The 22,797-nt window shown below is 48.6% G+C and overlaps 1 protein-coding gene across 1 annotated transcript; it reads left to right on the top strand.

The window, feature by feature from the left end:
- The first annotated feature begins 1,571 nt into the window (after positions 1–1,571).
- On the top strand, positions 1,572–22,242 carry C1QTNF2 (C1q and TNF related 2). The gene is made up of 3 exons (XM_066590694.1): positions 1,572–1,742; positions 20,138–20,395; positions 21,244–22,242. Exons 2-3 carry the CDS (start codon positions 20,146–20,148, stop codon positions 21,894–21,896), a joined length of 903 nt encoding a protein of 300 aa, XP_066446791.1. The 5' UTR covers positions 1,572–1,742; positions 20,138–20,145; the 3' UTR covers positions 21,897–22,242.
- Positions 22,243–22,797: the final 555 nt, after the last annotated feature.

Raw genomic sequence — 22,797 nt, 5'->3', positions numbered from 1 at the left:
ACCAAATGTACTTCAGCCAAGCGCCTGGAAATGGTTCCGATACAGGTGCCTGAAGTGATGGCGCCCCCTGTCTCTGGATGGCAGATAACAAAACATTTGGAGCTGCTCAAGTTTGTCAGATGATCAGATGAACCTTTCTGATAGTGGTAGGTCAAGAAGGTCCTGAGCCTGGTCGCCTCGTGTGCCCTCACACATCCACTGGTCCCAACACCTCCTAACAGTCTGGTCAGACGCTCCTCTCTACTGGTGGTCTGTAGGGGGCGTCCTGAGCCCGGTTACTTTGTGTGCCCCCACACATACATTGGTCCCAACACCTCCTAACAGTCTGGTCAGACGCTCCTCTCTACTGGTAGTCTGCAGGGCGCATCCTGAGCCCGGTCACCTTGTGTGCCCTCACACATCCACTGGTCCCAACACCTCCTAACAGTCTGGTCACACACTCCTCTCTACTGGTGGTCTGTAGGGGGCGTCCTGAGCCCGCTCACCTTGTGTGCCCTCATCCACTGGTCCCAACACCTCCTAACAGTCTGGTCAGAATGGCCCAGGTGGCAGCAATTTGTCTATACAACCATCCAGCTTCTCGCATTCCAAATATGCGCCCCTCTTAGGCCTCATGTCCATGGGGAAAATCAGGCCCGCTGTAATGTGGATTTCTGCTGCGGATGCAGTGCGAATGAGCTTAAAATTGTATTTTATTGCATGTGGGTGACATGCGGATGCCGCACCCATAGAGATCAATGGGGGCCATCCGGAGTGTGATAAAAAAATAAAAAATAAATAAATCTTGGTATTTGTATAGTGCCAACTTATTCCGCAGCGCTTTCAGGTAATTATTACTTATTACCCCCCCCCACCATGCGGTTCTCATTTTACTGACCTCGGAAGGATGGAAGGCCGAGTCAACCTTGAGCTGGCTACCTGAATCATGCGGGGATCGAACTTGCAACCATCAGGTCGTAGGCGAGAGCTTACATTCTGATCCGCACTTAAATGGAGCATGTCGCGTTTTTTTCCCGCACATGAAATTTTAAAATCACTTTAAAATACGATCCGCGACTATTTATCTACCCGCGGGTGATCAATGCATTCCTATGGGAAATTTTACATGTGGAACACGCGCGCTGGTGATCCGCTGCGGATTTCAAAACGTATTTTCCCCATGGACATGAGGCCTTAAACGTTTAACTGGGGAAATCTCTTAGATGCAGCATGGAGCCGTCTAGTGGTCAACAAGCTCTAGACAAGGGGAAGAAGAGGTCACCACACACAAGGAGCCTCTGAGAGCCTTTTATAGGACAAGGGGGAACCACTTTTAGGGCCTCAGGTGGCAGGACGGTTCATCTAATCACATCACAACTCTCATCATTGGCATATCTGCCTGAGATGGAACTGCATGTCGAATTTTGCAGCAACACGACAACTTCTTCTAGGGACTGGATTGTTTTTGACAATGAATGTACTTTCCAACCATCTGTTTAGAAGTCTGATTTCCTTTGTGACGTAACTTGTAAAGAGAACCCTAAGCCAATTACAACATTAGAAAAATATGTTTTGGCAAAAGAGAACGAAAAAGTTCAGACTGAAGGAAAACGGAGAGAATATGAGCAGATGTGGCTGACTGCACACATGATCCCCAGGACAGCCTGACAATGCCCAACACCCCCATCAGCTGAAGGATTTCACCAACTACATGAGTGAGTGACCCTGTGAAAGCAACCAGCTGCTCGTCTTTCCTGCCCAGAGTAAGTATGACAGCCATATACTATATACAGGCAGAGTTTGGAAGGGAAGGTGGGGGGCAGTCAGTACGGTATGATGGAATGAGCAGAATGCAGAGCTGTATGTGTATTAGTGGCACATTTTCTCAAACCAGATTTAGAAGACTATAAATATGCATTGCAAACGAACTCTTCTATGGGACTCTTTTTTCAATCCCTAAATTCAGTTTCCCCAGATCCCCAGGGACGTTAGAATGGGGTCCTCTGTTTGAATGGAGTTGTGGTCAGATGTTTGCACTACTGATCCATTAATTGTCTATGATAGCCTACTACAGAGGAGGAACAGAGAGGACACTATAAGTTTGAGGGGGCACTATAACTTTGTGGGGGGCACAGAGGATGCACTAGAACTATAGGGATACTGAAAGGTATATTAGGGGTACCAGCAGCATAGGAAAAGTGTGCAGAGGTGAGTCCTGGTTGGAACAAATCTTCATGTCAGTCTGGATCTAGATAGAGAAGAAAAACAAAAATGAACGCCACCAATCAGGAAAGATGTCACCTGAGATCGCTGGTGGTGGTAACTGCACTGTAATCACTATCACTGTGTAGAGCTGATATCTGACTATTATTTAGTTGCTGCCTTTATAGAGATATACGGTATTAGTGTATCTTGACGCCACCAGGAACTCCTGGTGGAGTCAAGTTTGACAGGGGGTTGACGCCCTGCACAGCATGGTGGAAAGCTAGGTCGTGGAAGGGCACTAAAAGCAGGGGGAAAGAACATGGAGGTGCCCCTGGTGCAAGCGCAAAACGTTGGCCAGCGACGCACAACACAGAATTTTCCTCATGCTGCTAGCACTGAGGGCAAAAGATCCTGTTGCCTGTTTTACGGCGCTCGACATTAGCCAACACCACTCCCAATAGCCAGGCCGACCCCCAGCTGCTGTAGGATACCGTGGGATGCAGGTAGCGGACAGGGTGAGTGATACTGTAAGGCTTCCCCCCACCCCGCTTGATGCGGCTTTCACTGCGGCGAAGCAGAAGCGCTCAGGTCGGCAGCTGTCAGCGGGGGAGCGGGAGCCACACAGTCCCTGCGGCGGTGAGGGCGGCAAATGTCCGTGCTGGAGCGTCGGGTACGGAGCAGACAGTCCCGGCGGTGGCCGGCAAATGTCAGTGGGGGAGCTGACAGGGGCTGCTGCGGAGACATAGGTATTACTGTATTTCCGTTTGCACCACGGCCCACTCCATGCTTTTCCCCTTGCTTTTAGTGCCGTTCCAGGACCTAGTTTTCTAGGCTGCTGTGCAGTCAATCAGCATCAGGGGGCGTCAATCCCCTGTCAAACTTGACTCTACCAGGAGTTCCTGGTGGCGTCAAGATACACTAATACCGAGATATTCTAGGGCTGAGCCACTGTATATAATCCTGCTATGTGATAGATATGCTGTGTGGTAGCTATGCTGAGGTCTGCAATAGGCTACTGCAGCCTGTGACACAGTGTCAGAGCAGAGATGGACTGCTGCAGGGAGAGGTGAATACATCATCATTTATTATTTCTATACATAGGGAGATGGAATTTTTGCCGGCCCTATTGAAAACAATGAGAGATGAGTTCAGAGGGAACGCCCAAACATAGAACATGCCGCTCATGTTCATATCCGTGTAAGATCTGTGCATCTCGCATCGCACAAACCTCGCTTGATTCTCTCGGCCATGTGAAAGCGGCCTTAGTGAAGGACAACCTCTGAGATCAACAGACTAATCTGTCTTTGTATGCCATCTCTTAGTTTCTTTTATGCATACAACAACCATACAATTATTGGACAGATTTATAAAGGGATTCTTTCCTTATTGCTCCAGAGACTTTCAGCATTTAGACTTGGCATCTAATGATGGAAAACGTCAGATTAAATCCCAGCAGGAAAATCCACAGTTTTTAATAACTGAACTCTTCTGGTGGAATAGAACATTAAAGGGGTATGCTGGTTGTAGGGCATTTTTTCACCCATCTACTGATGATAACTGATAGATAAGTGGGAATCTGAGCGCTGGGACCCCCACAATCATGCCCCCCCCCCTTATTTTACAGTTGTGTGAGCTCCCATTTCCGTAGAGGAGAATGGATTTGTGGGTCGCACATGCACGGCAGTGACTCCATTCCACACAATAGCAATGCGCTCGGCTATCTCTGTCTGCTCAATTCATTTTTATGTGGCAGGCAGAAATGGGCGAGAGCTGGGCTTAACTATTTCTGTCTACACAGCGCCATTTATTTCTATGGGGCAGACAGATATAGCCGAACACAACGCTCAGCTATGTGTTTGCGCCATTGTGAATAATGGAGCTACTACTGTGCATGTGCGACCAGCGTCTCCATTCCGCACCGAACTGTGGAAATGGGAGCATGTATCTTGAACTGTAAAATAGGAGGGACACTGTTCCCTCTTCTCAGGATCAGTGGGGGTCCCAGCAGTCGGACCCCTACCAATTTATCAGTTTTCACTAATTCAGTGGGGGGTTTTTTTTGGGGGGGGGATAATTAATTACTTTTTCTAGGGAAAGACTTTTGCCCTTTGGTTTTGCATATATTAGTTTTTGTGTAATTTTAATAAATGCTATTGGTTGTCTTGATTATGTTACATATCACTGTCTTTCTTTAAATGGTACTTTCCATGTGGATATTTTCATGCAAAATCGCGCTGTAAGCAGAAAGCTCGCCCAATACTTGTCTAGTGAATAAGCGGCTGCCAAAAGGCACTTAGCAAAAGTCAGTTTACATGAGTTGATTGTTGGGTGCCCCATAGCTGCACCATGGGCTCCGGCCTGACTATTACTCCTGTTTGGGGTCCTTTTACACGGGACAACCTATCAGGCGCAGATGGCCGACAGGCCGTTCCAGCAATGACTACTGCTGTGCTTTCACACAGATAGATGAACAATTGCCTGTTTATCTAATGACCTGGATTAGGATCACTACCGCACTTATATGGTCACTTCTGGTGTAAATGTGTTCATTTATTGGAAATGTTAAATTGTATGTTTTGTATTTACTTTCTGATTCTCTATTCACCACTGGGTCTCATTTCACTGACACCTCGCCCCATCCTCATTGGGTTCCCATCACTGTTTCTTCCGCAGGTTGCGTCTCTGCGAGAGGGGGAGACTGGCGGAGCATTCGTTGCTGCCGTAACTGACACCTGAACCCCTCCGCGGATCCACCGACCTGTCAGGGCGCCACACTTACATGTGCCTGATCGTTGTATTGTTTTTCTGCATGTATAAACTGAATGCGGTACGAGTTATCATTCGGTATATAATCTGCGCTGCAGGCATTTAGGATGAACGACAATCAGATTATTGCTGGATCGCAGGAATCCGAACAATTTGTCAACCTGTGTAAAAGGGCCCTGACACAGAAGCCATAATCCTGCAAGCGAATGAAGGCAGTAAGCTGGAGTCGGTGTAACATTGAGCAGCTACTGTTTATACTGGCCGATATTTGCTTATTTTTTAGTTATGCTAAAAAGCACAAAACTACCAGAACTGAGTGATTTCTCACTTATCACCCTGTTGAGCTGATGCTCAAAAATCACGGGAACAAAGACGCGATTTTGTCATGATTTTCTCGTGGAAAAAAATCGCGATTGTCCGTCTGAAGCTAGTCTTAGCATGCCAGTAAATGCAGCGGTTCTCCGGCTTTCAAACAATAGTTCTTTGTAAAGGGACACACATGCTTCTCTACTGTAGTTATACATCATCACTATATGAAGAACCAGATCTACCCGTCGCGCGTTGCTGTGCGTTGGTGGAGACAATGTACAATAGTACCCAGGCAGTCTACTTGTTCCAGGACTATCCATTGCTTATTAGCGTGGTAGTGTCAATCTAAAAGGTGCATTAGGACTACAGCTGAATGATAGAGTTTGAAATTTGGCAAACCTACCCCCCATTAGGCCTCCTTCCCACGAGCGTGACGGGCTCCGCCGCGTAATATTACGCAGTGAAGCCCGTCACGGCGCCCCCCAGAGCCCCTATACTTACCTGCGGGAGATAGCGTGAAAACGCTTCCCCGCCCACCGCCGTCGCGTCGTGTGACACGCCCACAGCGTCACGTGACGCGGCCGGCAGTGTCACGTGACGCGCCGGCCGCGTCAAATGACGCTGCGGCGGTAGGTGGGGAAGCGTTTTTTCACGCTATCTCCCGCTGGTTACAGTGGGAGATAGCGTGAACGGACGGCTTCCATTGACTGCAATGGAAGCCGTCAGTGCGTACAGCCCGTCCTCACCCGTAGCAAATAGAGCATGCTGCGGGTGAGGACGGGAGAAATCGCGGTGCGTAATTCCGCGGTGGAATTACGCATCGTGAGCATTGTGCTATTAGGTTCAATAGAACCTAATAGCAGGGGGCCACGCAGCGGATTTTTGCCGCGAATTTACGCAGCGTAAATCCGTTCGTGGGAAGGAGGCCTTAGTCTTAGGAAATGATAAAACTGATTCCTAGTCGTGGTCTCTGTCGTCCCCATACAAATCTGATCAAGGCTGATCGTAATCTGTCAAAGAATGATATAGGAGGTATAATAGGAACTGCCTGAAACATGTACAAAAACCTAGGTATTACATCCATTGTAAGGGTATTTATCTGTCCAAACCATGACCGGTCGTTCGTGGCATAACAGGAGAGGTCCTTTAATGTGCGCTCCAAGAGGGGCAGATAAATATAATAATAATCTTTATTTATATAGTGCCAACATATTCCGCAGTACTTACAAGACGGAGAATAAAAACAAGGCCACAGTTACATGAAGTAATCAATTGATGGAAACAGTACAGGTGAGGGTCCTGCTTCAACAAGCTTATATGCTTCAGATAATAGGGTGATACAGAAGGTAAAGGGGCTGGAGATGTGCACAGTATGGCGAGGTGGAGAGTGAGGGATGCTATACACATAGACAATGGTCAGACATTAAGCCGCATAGTGGCTGAATCGGTATGACTGTAGGTGCTTGTTGATTACAGCTAGTGGGAACTACAGTTGGTAGGACAGGGGGCATGTTATTATGAGGGGTTTGGTTTAGGGGATATGGTATGCCTCCCTGAAGAGGTGCGTTTTTAGAGCACGCCTGATGTTTAGTGTGTCAGTGATTGCCCGGATAGCTTTTGGTAGCACATTCCAGAGGACCGGTGCTGCTCTGGAGAAGTCTTGGAGGCGGAAATGAGAAGTTCGAATTAACGGGGCACTTAGTCTGACTTCGTTAGCAGAGCAGAGGGCGCGGGCTGGGTGGTATATTGAGATGAGAGAAGCAATGTAGGGTGGCGCGGTAATGTGGAGAGCTTTGTGGATGAGGGTAGTGAGTTTAAATTGTATTCTGTATTTGACAGGCAGCCAGTGTAGTGACTGGCACAGGGCAGAGGCATCCAAGTAGCAGCTGGACAGGAAGATAACATTCAGGATGGATTGGAGAGGGTAGAGTCTGGCGTGGGGGAGGCCAATCAGCAACGAGTTGCAATAATCGAGCTGAAAGTGGATGAGGGCAACAGTGAGCGTTTTTAGCGTATCCACGGTGAGAAAAGGGCGGATTATTGCGATGTTCTAGGAGGTGCAGCTGACAAGAGATTGGATGTAGGGGGTAAAGGAGAGATCTGGGTCGAATATAACCCCAAGGCAGTGGGCATGCTGTCTGGGAGTTATGGTGGTGCCACATAATAAGTTGGAGATGTCAGGATGAGGCCGGTTAGTAGAGGGCGGAAACAGGAGAAGGTCAGTTTTTAAGAGGTTCAGTTTTAGGTAGAGAGAGGACATCGTGTTAGAGACAGCGGACAGTCGGTGGCATTCTGGAGGAATGCTGGGAAAAGGTGTATAGCTGGGTGTCGTCAGCATAGAGATGGTACTGAAAGCCAAATCTCCTGATAGTCTGTCCAATGGGGGCTTTGTAGATGGAGAAGAGGCCAGAAAAAGATTGAATATAGTGGTGAGATGGAAGATGACACCGCGGAGAGGGACCTGGGGAGGTGTGAGGTAAGAGGGTCGCTAGCGCAGGTGGTGGGGTGAGCAGAGGAAAGCAATCTGGAGACTTCTTCCTCTGTCGTCAGTCTGAGTCAGGCATTCTAGTAGTTTGGAGATGAAGAGGAGGTTGGAGATGGATCGGTAGTTGGTAGCATCGGTCGAGTCAAGAGTCAGTTTCTTTAGCAGGGGGGATATAATAGCGTGTTTGAATGAGAAGGGGAAGATGCCAGAGGTCAGAGAAAGATTGACTATAGCGGTGAGATGGGAGATGACACCGGGGAGAGGGAGCGGAGGAGGTGTGAGGGAAGAGGGTCGCTAGCACAGGTGGTGGGGCGAGCAGAGGAAAGCAATCTAAAGACTTCTTCCTCTGTCGTCAGTCTGAGTACAGACAGTGAGCAGGAGCTAGATGCAGTACTGATGAGACTAGGGTCAGGGCTAGTCTGGGATTGGGAGGTTATTTCCTGCTGGATGTCGTCAATTTTCTTTTTGAAGTAAGCAGCCAGCTCTTTAGCACTGAGATCTGTCACTGGGGGCTGCAATTTTGGGCTGAGGAGGGAGTGGAAAGTGTCAAAGAGTTGTTTAGGGTTGTGAGATAGTAAGGCGGCGAAAGAGGTGAAGTAGATTTGTTTGGAATGGTGGAGGGCAAGGTTGTAGGTTCTGAGCATGAATTTGAAGTGGAGAAAGTCTGCAGAATTTGAGACTTCCTCCACAGCCGTTCAGCACACCTAGAGCACCGCCGGATGAAGCGCGTTTGCAGTGTAAGGCCTCCCTCACACAGGGCGTTTGCAGAAACGCAGCGTGTGTGAGGGCAGAGACCAGCAGCCGCGACCCGGACTGCAGTGGCTGGGTGAGTATTACTTTCTTTTTTTCCTCTAGCCTAGCTGGGACTGATTTTCGGGGTAGGGCTTCTATTGCAAGCCCTCACCCCGAAAATCGGCGAGCAGTTAACGCTGCCAAAAACGCGGCACTGAGTGTTGCCGCGTTTTCAGCAGTGCTAAAACCGCTGCCCATTCATTTCAATGGACGACGCAGGGCTGAAAACGCTCAAAAATAGAACATGCATCGCTGTCAAAGCGCAGCGTTGGAAGACGCTGCGTTTTCAGCCCTGTGTGAGCAGCCCCACTGAGATGAATGGGAGTGTTGTATAGCGTTTAGCGCTGGGCTGAAAAGGCAGCGCTAAACGCTGTACAAAACGCCCTGTGTGAGGGAGGCCTAAGTCAGGGCTGCCATGGTCTGCATTGGATGTCTAGGGTCACGGAGGGGGACAGAGAGGACTGTAGGGACTCAGCAAAGTTTTGGGTGTGATAGCCTGAAGGTTCCTGTACGGTAGGTAGTGTGAGAAGGTGACCGGCAAAGTGCTGGAGGGCCGTTATAATTCGCCTAGGATGCTCTCCTATGAGGCGTTGGGGAGCGCCTGGGCAGATACGTGCCACCGAGCAGCCTGGGCTCGGTGGAGGAAGCCGGCAGTATGGTGTCAGTAACATTAGGTTACTGAAACGTGGTAGTGAGTAGGTGGCTCCAAGCCACACAATCCGGGCCGGCTTTTCCTGGAGTGACCAAAGCGAAGGGTGGGATGGTCACTCCCACGTACCAGGCGGGGCTGGTACCAGGCCATATAAAGCCTGGGCCTACAGGGCCAGCAGGAGAGCTGAGACCTTTGCAGGTCTGAGAGTCCTGGCTGGCTGTGTGCAGGAGCTATTTGTTACCAGTGTGTAGACAGGGACGCTACGTGTATAGTAAGTGCTCAGACGAGCAGGATTTACTTTGTGTTTGCCTGATGTTAAGGCCTGTATTTTGTTTTTGTTTGCTTGGAAATAAACCCAGGCAAAGCCTGGACTAAAGACTTTATCCTATGTGTCACTGTCTCTGACTGCTTATGCCCAGGTTGCTACCGATCCTAAATGCTAATCCCTCACATATGGTGTTTGGATGCGGGCAGCGGTCTTAAAGAGACATACACCAATTAATGGACATTTTGCTGCAGCAGCTGGAGAACCGTTGCTAAGGGCAACTGCCCAAGAGAGAGTGACTGGAGAGTGCTGTAACCCCCATGTCCTGGGTGAAAGCTGCAACAGCACAGCCATCAGATACTGCCAAGATGGAGGAACTGATAAAGCAGCTGGTACAAATGAACGTGCAGCAACAGCAAGCATTGGCCCAGCAGCAAAAGATCCATGAGGAGGCCATGCGAGCTCAGGCCGAGACTAATGCTCTCCTGGCGCAAGGTGCGCAGAGGTCTTCTGGTTCGCTCCCCACCACCCGTACCGCGGTACAGACGGCCTTACAAAAGATGACGGCCACCGATGACATTGAGGCCTATCTTGCGGTCTTTGAGAGAGTGGCCGAGAGGGAGAAGTTACCGGCGCCTCAGTGGGCTGAGGTAGTAGCGCCTTTTCTGACGGGAGAACCCCAAAAGGCCTACTTCGACCTCGGTGAGCAGGGTGCCAAGGACTACAATAAGCTGAAAGGTGAGATCCTGGCACGCTTGGGCGTGGACACCCATGTGCGGGCCCGACGCGTACATGCCTGGACTTTTGCTGACCACCTGCCAGCTCGCTCCCAGATGTACGACCTGTTCCACCTGGTGAGAAAGTGGCTGCAGCCGGAGGAGTCGTCCCCGGCAGAGATCGTACACAAAGTGGTTCTGGATAAGTTTATCCGCTCGCTGCCCCCCGCAATCCAGCGCTGGGTGGGACAAGGAGGTCCCCAGGACGTGGACCGACTCGTGAGCCTCGTTGAGAGGTATAAAGCCACGGAGGACTTACTGCAAGCCGTGCCTCCTCGACGTTCCAACCCTGGGAACAGCAAGTCGGCCGGAGCACCGGGTAAGACTGTTCCGTATGTAAGGGGTGTCAAAAATGTCCCAAAGGGAGGCGGCTCAGAGGGGGATCAGGTGGGACAGAAGAGGAGTCCCAACTGGACAGTCCGGTCCCGGGTAGAACCCCAAGGGGACCGGGGCCCCATACTATGTTGGCGCTGTCGTGAGCCCGGGCATCTTGCTGCCAACTGTCCACTTACGGTGGAACCAATGGACTGTGACTCTGCCCGGCGGAGGTCGATGTTCGCACGGCCAGTGTGTTCTGCAGAGACTGCGTCAGAGACTGATCGACTATTATGTCACCTAAAGGTGAATGACTTTGCGGTGACAGCTCTACTGGACTCAGGGAGCTTGGTTACGCTGGTGCACTCCAGCCTGGTCGATCCCACAACCTTCACCAGCCGTCGCATGGGGGTTGTTTGTGTGCATGGGGACACCAAGGAGTATCCCTATCCTATTGCCCTTGTACGACTTGATACTCCGTGTGGACTTGCCACCCATGAGGTGGGCGTCGTAAAATCCTTAATGCACACCGTGATCCTCGGGAGAGACTTTCCCTCATTTTGGGACTTGTGGCGACACCGAGGGTTGTCTGCAAATAAGGTTCATGATAATGCAAATGTGTATGATGTGTGTCCAGAACCGTTTGACCCTGAGGGTACGGTTCCAGCAGTAGGGGTGACCCAAGAGAATGGGGATAACTTTCCCTTAACAGTACTAGCGGGTGAGACAGAGGTACAGGACGAAGTGGTTGCTATGCCTGACTTAGAGGTCTCACGTGCCAATTTCGGAACTGAGCAGCTCCGAGACCCCACCTTAGTAAAGGCCAGGGAAAATGTTAAAGTACTAAATGGGGAGCCTCAATTTCCAGGGGCTGATACTGTGTTTCCACACCTTGCAGTCAACCAAGAATTGTTGTATCAGGTTGACAAGGTCCGTGGGGAGGTTGTGGAACAGCTGGTGGTACCTCAGTCTTATCGCAGGATGGTCTTAGACCTGGCGCACAAGCATGTGCTGGGAGGTCATCTCGGGAGCGAAAAGACTAAGGAACGCATCCTTCAGCGTTTTTTCTGGCCGGGGGTACATGGTGATGTAAAACGTTACTGTGAGTCGTGCCCGGAGTGTCAGATAACAGCTCCTATGCCCCATTACCGGAGCCCCTTAGTGCCCTTGCCCATCATAGAGGTGCCGTTTGAGCGGATCGCTATGGACCTAGTTGGGCCCTTGGTAAAGTCTGCCCGGGGTCACCAACATATATTAGTGGTTGTAGACTATGCCACCCGTTACCCCGAAGCCGTTCCTTTACGCAATACGTCATCCAAGGGTATTGCAAAAGAACTACTTCACATGTTCTCCCGCACGGGCATACCAAAAGAGATCCTGACGGACCAAGGAACCCCCTTTATGTCAAAGGTCATGAAGGAATTGTGTAAGCTGCTGAATATTAAGCACTTACGGACGTCGGTGTACCACCCACAGACGGATGGTCTGGTTGAGAGATTTAATAAGACCCTAAAAAGCATGCTAAAAAAGGTAGTCAATAAGGATGGGAAGGACTGGGACTGTCTGCTGCCATATTTAATGTTCTCAATCCGTGAAGTCCCACAATCCTCCACTGGGTTCTCTCCCTTTGAATTAGTGTATGGTAGACGTCCCCGAGGGCTCCTTGATGTAGCTAAGGAGACCTGGGAGCACGAGTCCACCCCCTACAGGAGTGTGATTGAACACATCTCCCTCATGCAAGATCGAATTGCGGCGGTCATGCCCATTGTTAAAGAACATTTACAGCAGGCTCAAGAAGCCCAAAGCCGGGTATATAACAGGTCCGCCAAGGTGAGAACCTTCAACCCTGGGGATTGGGTACTAGTGTTGGTGCCCACCCTAGAAAGTAAATTCCTAGCAAAATGGCAAGGGCCCTATGAAATAATTGAGAAAGTCGGAGAGGTAAATTATAAGGTATACCAACCAGATAGGCGGAAACCAGAACAATTGTACCATGTAAACCTAATTAAGCCATGGAAGGACAGAGAAGCCCTGACTGCAGTGAGCACCCCCCATGGTGCGGTCCCAGAGGTGTGTGTATCAGGGTCCCTGTCCAAATCCCAACAATAAGAGTCGAGGGAATTTATACAGCGTAATTCAGATGTGTTCTCTGATATACCAGGGCGTACTGGTGTCATAAAACATGACATTATAACTGAACCAGGGGTAAAGGTTCAGTTGAAAGCGTACAGGGTTCCAGAAGCCCGCAGACGAGCCATCTCAGAGGAGGTCAAGAAAATGCTAGACCTCGGAGTAATTGAGGAGTCGAAAAGCGAATGGTCCAGCCCTATCGTGCTGATACCAAAACCTGATGGCTCTCTGCGCTTCTGTAACGACTTCCGGAAGCTAAATGACGTGTCAAAATTTGACGCATACCCAATGCCAAGAGTGGACGAGTTAATGAGAGACTGGGTCATGCCAGGTACTTTTCCACTCTCGACCTTACTAAAGGCTACTGGCAGGTTCCCCTTACAGAGAGCGCGAAAGAAAAGACTGCGTTTGCCACACCAGAAGGGTTGTTTCAGTACATCTGCCTACCCTTCGGTTTGCATGGAGCCCCAGCAACCTTCCAAAGATTGATGGATATCATACTCAAACCCCATCGTCAATATGCGTCAGCATATTTAGATGATATCATCATCTTTAGCGAAGACTGGGACAGCCATCTACCCAAGGTACAGGCAGTACTGAACTCCCTTAGAAAAGCAGGGCTCACAGCAAACCCAAAGAAGTGCGCCATAGGCCTCGAAGAAGCACAATACCTGGGGTCTGTAATAGGCAGGGGTATTATAAAACCCCAGGTCAATAAAGTTGAAGCCGTTCAGGATTGGCCACAACCCACTACTAAAAAGCAGGTGAGAGCTTTTTTAGGTATTGTAGGGTACTATAGGCGGTTCGTGCAAAACTTTGCTAGCATAGCAGCACCCCTAACAGACTTGACCAAGAACAGTAAGTCAGTCATGGTCAAGTGGAACCCTGATGCAGAAAAGGCGTTCCAAGAGTTAAAACTGGCCCTCTGTAGACGCCCAGTGTTAGTCACACCCAACTTCAAAAGAGAATTTATTGTCCAAACAGACGCATCCGATGTGGGACTGGGAGCAGTTCTGTCCCAGGAAGTAGAGGGAGAGGAACATCCCGTGATATATCTGAGCAGGAAGCTCACGCCACCTGAGAAAAATTACAGCATTGTTGAACGGGAGTGCCTAGCCATCAAATGGGCCCTTGAATCCCTAAAATACTACCTTCTAGGTCGGCACTTCAGGCTAGTCACAGACCACTCTCCCTTAACCTGGATGTCACAGGCAAAAGAGAGAAACGCCAGAGTCACCAGGTGGTTCCTGACACTTCAAAACTTCAGCTTCTCTGTTGAACACAGGGCAGGAAAGCTACAGGGCAATGCCGATGCCTTGTCAAGGACGCATTGCATGGCGGCTAAAGGTATCCGACCCCACAGGCGCGAACAGAGGGGGAGGGTATGTGAGAAGGTGACCGGCAAAGTGCTGGAGGGCTGTTATATTTCGCCTAGGATGCTCTCCTATGAGGCGTTGGGGAGCGCCTGGGCAGATACGTGCCACCGAGCAGCCTGGGCTCGGTGGAGGAAGCTGGCAGTATGGTGTCAGTAACATTAGGTTACTGACACGTGGTAGTGAGTAGGTGGCTCCAAGCCACACAATCCCGGCCGGCTTTTCCTGGAGTGACCAAAGCGAAGGGTGGGATGGTCACTCCCACGTACCAGGCGGGGCTGGTACCAGGCCATATAAAGCCTGGGCCTACAGGGCCAGCAGGAGAGCTGAGACCTTTGCAGGTCTGAGAGTCCTGGCTGGCTGTGTGCAGGAGCTATTTGTTACCAGTGTGTAGACAGGGACGCTACGTGTATAGTAAGTGCTCAGACGAGCAGGATTTACTTTGTGCTTGCCTGATGTTAAGGCCTGTATTTTGTTTTTGTTTGCTTGGAAATAAACCCAGGCAAAGCCTGGACTAAAGACTTTATCCTATGTGTCACTGTCTCTGACTGCTTATGCCCAGGTTGCTACCGATCCTAAACGCTAATCCCTCACAGTAGGTAGAAGGGGATGGGGAGATACTAGAAAGCTTGACAGAGAAAGAGAGGAGGTTATGATCTGAGAGCGGGAGCGGGGAGTTAGTCAAGTGGGAAGCAGAGCAGAGACGGAGGAATAAGGAGATGGGTAATTGGTGGGGATGTTAAAGTCTCCTAGGATGAAGGTTAGGATTTCGCAGGAAAGGAAGAAGGGGAGCCAGGCAGCAAGTGGTCCAGAAACAGGTGAGGAACACCTGGGGGGCAGTAGATAACTGCTACTCGCATGGACAGCAGATGGAAAAGTTATAGGGCAGGTACCTCGAATGATGGGAAAGTGAGTGAGGGTATCGGGTGGGAAGACCTGGAAGGTGCATTACGGGGAGAAAAGAGCACCTACTCCTCCCCCTCGCCTATCTTCCGGTCTTGGGGTATAGGAGAACTGCAGGCCATTGTAAGACAGTGCAGTAAGGGAGGCCGTGTCAGACTGCTGTATCCACGTTTCTGTTAGAGCTAGCAGGTTTAGGGATTTAGCAGTGAAAAAGACATAGATGGTGGGGAGTTTGTTGCATGCTGACTGGCAATTCCAGAGCGCACATTGAAAGGAAACAGGGGAGGGTATGAACAGAGTAGTGGCTGGGCTAGATGGGTGTTTTAGTGGGGTTAATAGTAAGGAGCACTAGAAGGTACCCAGGATTTGGGAGAAATGTCCCCTGCTGCTAGTAACAGCAGGATAGCGAGGGTGAGCAGGTGGGTATGGGATTTATGAAGGCGATAGTTATGTTTCATTGTGGCTTCAGGGGTATTGAGACGTTTTAGGCAAGTGAAGAGTGCATGTGAGCTGTGCATGGGTGAAGAAAGGAGAGAGGGGCTGATATGGATAGAATGCACCAGAGGTGGGCGTTGGACGTAGGTTTGATAGAAAACAGTAAAGATAAGTAGAAGTCGTGATTGGTCAGGAAGTGCAGGGTTTTAGGACAATTTATGCACATACCTGTTTCTTGCCGTGTTAAACTGCATAAAGGTTACACTTGATCCCAGTCCCACTTCATCACGGGGAACAGACACATGCGTGTCAGTGAATGGAAACTACTTTTAAAACCAAGCAACAGCCAACAGCTGAGAGGGAATAGTTTAATTAGATTCACTAAGCAACTGGCTAGTGACCCACCCAGAGGTTTTATGTCTCTCTTACATAAATAACACCTCCCCCCTTAAACTGGACATAGAAGTGGGGGATGATACTATATGGGGGGTGCATGACCAGTATTCAATCTAGGCAAGAGACACATACCATAGACATAATAGTGCGAGTATGCAAGAAGGTAGCAAGGGAAACTATTTAGAGTGGTCTGTTGGGATAAGTACTCCCAAGTATTTAAAAGCCTTCTGTTGCCACTTAAAAGGGGAATGTCCTGTGATGTTTTTCCTCTGCTGGTGTCAGTAATATGTTTAGAACTTCTGTTTCTGAATAATTTATTTTAAAGTTGGATAGATGGCCAAAACACTCAAACTCTTGTATCAGGGAAGGCAGGGTGATACGGAGTCGGTGATGTAGAGTAAAAGGTCACCGGTATATAGTGCTGTCTTATAATGGACTCTCCCTATTTGCAGGGCCTGGATATCTGGTTTATTCCTGATTGCAGTTGCAGGGTGTTCCATCAACAATACATAAAGTAATGGGGATAGGGGACAGCCCTGCCTGGTGCCGTTTTTAATAGGAATGAAGGATGACAATCTGCCATTCACTCTGATCCTAGCCGTAGGGCTGGGGTAGAGAGCAAGAATGCTAGCTAAAAATTTAGGACCCAGCCCTATTTGTTTAAGAGTCTCCGCCAGGAACCCCCAGAGGATTCTGTCAAAGGGTTTTTCAGCATCTACAGACAGCAAACACTTGGGTTCAGACTCAGGCCTCTTTCCCACGAGCGTATATCGGCCCGCTGTTTTCACGGTGGGACGATATACGCTGTGATCTGATGCACTGGATTCCAATGCATCAGATCACATGGCCATATTCCTGTGACGTAAAAACACCCAGCCGGCCAATATAGAGCTTTTACGTAAAATATATCTTTTGGGCCGGAATACGTCGGCTGTTACATGGGCTCCTATGGGAGCCAAAGATAGCGGCCGGAAAAGACAGGTGGGAGGGAGTTTAGCAGCGTGACTGCTAAATTTCCTCCCTCTTCTCTCCTCCCCTCTGGCTGATTGCTATTGGAAGGGGTGGGATGGGGGCAGAGCTAAGCATTGCCCCGTTGGGCTACTCCCATTGCTGGCTCTGGACAAAAGGTGGAATGGGGGCGGAGCTTAGTGCCACCCCATCCCTCCCCTTCCCATTGCAATCAGCTGGAGGGGAGGAGAGAGGTGGTGAGCCGGCGAGGGGAAGGGAAGGGGGAGGGGCAACGCCATGGCGGCCTCGGCGTATATGCCCGGGGCCCATGCCGTCTGAACGGGTGTACAAACGTTAGATTTCTGCGCCCATTCACGAGCTTTTACTGCTAAGATCGTAGCGTATATCAGCTGGCCGTGAAAACAGCGTGCAATATACGCACTTGGGAACAAAGCCCCAGTCTGAGCCTTGGATGTCAAAATTAGAATTTTTATAATATTATCCCTAGCCTCTCTGCCTTTGACAAAGCCCACCGGATCTGTGTGTATAATGGCTGGGAGAAACTGAGAAAATCTATTAACTAGCGTTTTAGAAAAAAGTTTTATATCTACATTTATGAAGGATATAGGTCTGTATTTAGTTGAGATTGTGGGAACTTTGCCAGGTATTGGTAATTATGACATATTATTACATCAAATTGAGGAAACAGTATATTATATGTCATATGGGAAAGGAGTAAATGAAGGCTATTTGCAAGGTTTCTTTATTTTCTATTTTAGGCCGCCTGCACACTGGCGTCCGCTTCTGGATTCTGCAGCAATTGCCACCCATAGCATACAATGGCAAAACTTGATTTCCTGCCCACGAGCAGAAATTGATTGCGATTTTTCACTTGTGGAGGAGAAATAGCAGCATGCTGCAATTCTGTGCTGCTTCTGTGCTGCCTTCATCATTACGGAAAGGTCGCAGGATCCGCATCATCGCCTAGTGACAGTGCCGCATTATCTGTACTGCGCATGTGCGCCACCTGGCACATCCGCAGCACAGATATGAAGATAGCGGAGAGGTACGCTGGGGTTACCCGCTAGGCACAGATGTGGAATCCGACCCAGCCGTGTGCAGGCGGCCTTAGGCCTCATGTCCACTGGACAAATAGAATTAGGAAATCCGCGCAGGTGTCCTGCACGCGTTTTCCGCGGCCATAGGGATGCATTGGACACCTGCAGGTAAGTAAATACCTGTGGATGCCTGCGATCCGCACGTCAGGGAAAACACCTGCAGCATGCTCCATTTTCTCCGGGTCTCCCGCAGGCTTCCATAGAAGCCTATGGAAGCCGTCCATATCCGCGGCACACCCGCAGCTGAATTTCTGCTCTCCGGCGTGGGAGCACGGGAGAGCAGGAGTTAAGAAAAAAAAAAAAGAGTGCACAGCGCATGCGCGCGGCACGCTTCCGGGGTGCTGAGCACATCTGCCAGGCCAAAGAAAGAAGATCCGCTGCGTCCGGACAGGTAAGAAAAATCAATTTTCAGGCCTCATATCCGCGGGAAAGGAGGGACCCGCTGCGGGATTCTGCATGGAGAATCCATGCGGGCCCGAATTTCCTAGTGGACATGAGGCCTTAATGTATCAGAATGAAGTGCTTCTGCATCTGTGTTGGTCATTAGGACTTGGGTAAGTCACTGTTTTGCAAAAAAACAGTTTCCTGATAGAATCCCTACCCAGAGTGCTGCAGAATAACACATATGAACATGTTGTGAATAGGATCTCCTGGAGTACACCCACACATAGTAGGACACAAGGACACGTGGTACCTCTGCTTTCAATTTACTGTCTTGAGCTCGGAGAGCGCATGTTTCCAGTTATGACCAGTCTACAAAGCTTAGGCAAGAATCTATGCAAACTACAACTCAGCCAAAGAATGTGGATGTTCAGGGAGTGCTGCTGTCTGTGAAATACATATTGTATGCCTAGTTTCCAGGACTGTATGTCATACCACCCATCTTAGTCTATGCTACTACACCAATGATGCCATATACCGGACTCGCTGGTGGCTAATGATTCTGCTCTGACTAAAGCAGTAGAACAATATATGTGAACTAACCCATCCATATGTAGTGGAACAGATCACAGGGAACTGATGGCAAGCTGCAAATGTTCTAATCTGCAGCGTGTCAATTCTGTCCTAGATTGTTACTGCATATTTCACTCTTTTGGCTTGAGGCTTTCCTGCCGGCACCTTTACCTGGTTAGCATTAGGGCACTATTAGAATATGTTCACTCTGAACTTTTTACCAGCTGACTTGACAAAGACAAGCAGAGATCGTGAAAACTGTGAGGAATTGATATGTTGGAAAACCGTATAAGTTTTCATCATACAACAAATAAGCCTATTTACTGGAACTAAAACATACCGTACCTGTGATTGATAGACAAGCTTTCTCCTACTAGGTTCACTTTAGGGCTAATGCCTACAGACAGATTTCTGCCTGCAAAAAGCAGTGGAAATCTGCAGCATTATCCCGCAGCTATTAGGTTCTATTGAACCCAATAGCTCAATGTTCACGCTGCGGGATTCTACCGCGGAATTCCGCAGCAGGGATGAAACCGCGAAATGTTCTAATTGCCGCGGAAAAACGTGCGGCCGGCTTCCATTGTAGTCAATGGATCCCGGCCGTCAGACGATACTTCCGCTGTGAGCACATCATGCACTGCACTGCGAATGCGCACCGTCTCGCCAGATGGGACTCGAGCGGTGATCCTGAGAGGTGAGTATGAGGTCTTTGGGGGGCGCCGTGATGGACTTCGCTGCGATATTTCGCTGGCGGAGTGCGTCACAGCCATGGGCATAAGGCCTTAAAGGGGTTATCCAGTTGTAAACTATTGATGGCCTACCCTTAGAATAGATGATCAATAATAGATCAGTGAGTGTTTGTCACCTGGGACCCCCACAGATCAGCTGTTCGCTGGGCAAGTAGGCTTGTAAACTAAGTTGATTTCTGCAAGAAGCAGACAGCTCCGTTCCCACAGCAGTGGTCAGGCTTGGTGCTACAGACAAAGTTCCTATTGAAGTAAATGAGAACTTTGACTGTAATACCAAACCTGGCCACTGCAGTGAGAACAGAGCAGTCTGCTTCCTGCAGAAATAAGCTCAGTGCTTGAGAACAAAGGACTGGCGAACAGCTGATCTTTGGGGATCCCAGATGGTGGACCTCCACTGATCTACTATTGATGACCTATCCCAAGGATAGGCCATTAATAGTTTACAACATCACAACACCTTAACCTTATTGTATTAAATTATGCATATAGAAGCATCCACATAATGTATTACCGTACTTGAAACATTTTCAGCCTTTTTCTCTACTGGACATATGATTAATATCTATTTTGGTGTCATCATTACACAGGGTTCAACATGATATCTCTTATGCTCCTGGTTTGGGCTGTTCAATGCTCAGCAGATAATCTTGTCAGCAGCACTGTTCATGGAGAGTCGCACTACCGGAAAGGCACCTCTCAGCTTTTCTGCAGTTTACCAGGACCAGCAGGACCACCAGGAGTACCAGGACATCCAGGATCAACTGGCACCATTGGAAGAATGGGGTTTATGGGAAAAGATGGGAGAGATGGAAAAGATGGGGAAAAGGGAGAAACTGGCGATGAAGGTAATCAATGTTTTGCTAAGCGGTGCATAAATATACAGTCAGTTCAGGGATTCTTTTCTCAAAGTTGTTTGCTATCTACCATCAAGCGGTACATTAGTGTATAACTTACCAGGCTAGCCAGATAGCCACATGCCACATACATTTATTCCCTTTGCTAGTTGCCAGCCATACATGGTGTCCACAGAAATAGCCATCTAGGGGCACAAGAGATCTTCATTAGGGTATATAAAAGTTGATTTATTTTAATACTGCCTATGTTTTTAGGATTTTTTCTACTAAATTGTGTTAGTTAAATGCTACATATCTCTCTAATTGCATCCACCACTAAGGTGAGCATTACAAATCAGTCATCAGTAGGCCTCCCCTAGTGGTAGCTGCAAGCAAGCAAATTTTTATTGTACAATTTACAAAAGCATTAAAGGGGTTTGCCGAGATGGCGTTCCCTGTTCATATGCGCTATAAGGACATGTGACCATCATGGAGTGGGGTGCCCCCACTTGGGACCCCCTCTATGCCCCAAAACAGAGAGCTGATCAATTAGAGTGGTTCCCCTTCTGGTGGAACTTTTGCACCATTCATGTGAAAGGCCATTTCAGGAGACGTTAGGCTGGCCGTAGCTTCCCCTGACAACATCAGCTGCTTGCCACGATGCCGAGAGCAGGACTTGGGATGATTAGTTGATTGCCCTGAACCCTGCATTCTTAGGGCGTTGAGCATCTTGCAAGGTACTGCAGAATATGTTGGCGCTATATAAATAATGGTGATTATTGAAGATTATTATTAGAAATAATGGTATTTACTAACGATAGTAATGAATGCATACACTATATGTCATCTTCCTTCCATAGGTACACCTGGTAGAGTTGGAAATCCAGGAAAACAAGGTGGCAAGGGCAAACAGGGTGCCATAGGAAGAGTTGGCCCAAGAGGACTCAAGGGTATCAGTGGAAATGTTGGAAAGCCAGGGGAAGGAGGGGTAAAGGGGCCAAAAGGAAAAAAAGGTGATACAGGGATGCCTGGACCATGCAGTTGTGGGCACAAAAAAGCAAAGTCAGCATTTTCTGTAGCCGTTACAAAGAGTTACCCAAAAGAACGTTTGCCCATTAAATTTGATAAAATCCTCATGAATGAAGGAGAACATTATAACACAACAAGTGGGAAATTCATATGCAGCATACCTGGGATTTATTTCTTTACGTATGACATCACTTTGGCCAACAAACACTTGGCCATCGGTCTGGTCCACAACGGTCAATACAAAATAAAGACTTTTGATGCAAACACTGGGAACCATGACATAGCCTCAGGCTCCACTATACTTCTACTAAAAGCCGGAGATGAAGTGTGGCTACAGATTTTTTACTCTGAACAGAATGGGCTTTTCTACGACCCATACTGGACGGACAGTTTATTCACAGGATTCCTTATTTACCCTGACCAAGAGTATGTAAATGAGATGAAGGAAAGTATCAAAGTCATGGGAGCAAAGGATGTGAGTTGAGATCGGTGCGCCTAAAAAATTATGATCAATTACTTTTTGTACAGAAGACTGGATCATTTTATAGCACCACTGATGGTCTATCTGCTGGGACCCCAAACCAAAGAACACTCTTTATTACTGTGGCTAAAAGTTAGAAAATTACCCTATCACTATGGCGGGGATTTACCTCTCAAGCATTGTGAACTTTCCTCTGGGGATGGGGACCAAGCACTCTAGTTTGCAGGATCAGTGGGTTCCCAGCTATTGGAAGTCTGTTAATCAACTTATCAGATATGCTCTTTGTTAACCTTCATTAGTGAACGTGTGTTAATACATTTACGGCGCAGTAATAAACAAAATCTACCAATTTTGCTTTCTACCATGATTTCTTACAACTATTTTCCATTAAAGGAGTTGTGCCAAGATTAAAAGTTATCTCCTATCCACAGGATAGGGGACGACTTGACTATCTGATTGGTAGGGTTTCAACCGCTGAGATTCCTGATGATCATGAGAACGGGGGTAATGCATCTCCATGTGTGAATGGAGCAGCGGCAGAGCATGCGTTCTTTCCATTGGGACTACTGGAGATATAAGTAGTAAGCACTTGCACTCCAGCAGTCCCATTAATTTGGGAAGCTTTGAAGTCTCCATTCTTGTGATCAGTGGGAATCTCAGTGGCCTGACCTGGATAGTTATTCCCTATTGTGTGAATAGGAGATAACTTTTCATAGAATGGTAGAGTTGGAAGGGTCCTCCAGGGTCATCGGGTCCAACCCCCTGTGGAGGGAAGTTTAATTCTATCCCTTCTATATTACATACAGTATTACTTTCTCTAATGTTTAGAATTGTGTTACGCTCTGTTAACCTCTTTATTAGTGGTGAGCGAGTATACTCGCTAAGGGCAATTGCTCGAGTGAGC

The sequence above is a fragment of the Eleutherodactylus coqui genome, chromosome 2 (assembly GCF_035609145.1).
Source record: "Eleutherodactylus coqui strain aEleCoq1 chromosome 2, aEleCoq1.hap1, whole genome shotgun sequence".
Lineage (NCBI taxonomy): Eukaryota > Metazoa > Chordata > Amphibia > Anura > Eleutherodactylidae > Eleutherodactylus > Eleutherodactylus coqui.
Note: the sequence above shows the minus strand (reverse complement) of the source record. Positions and strands in the feature narration are given on the sequence as shown.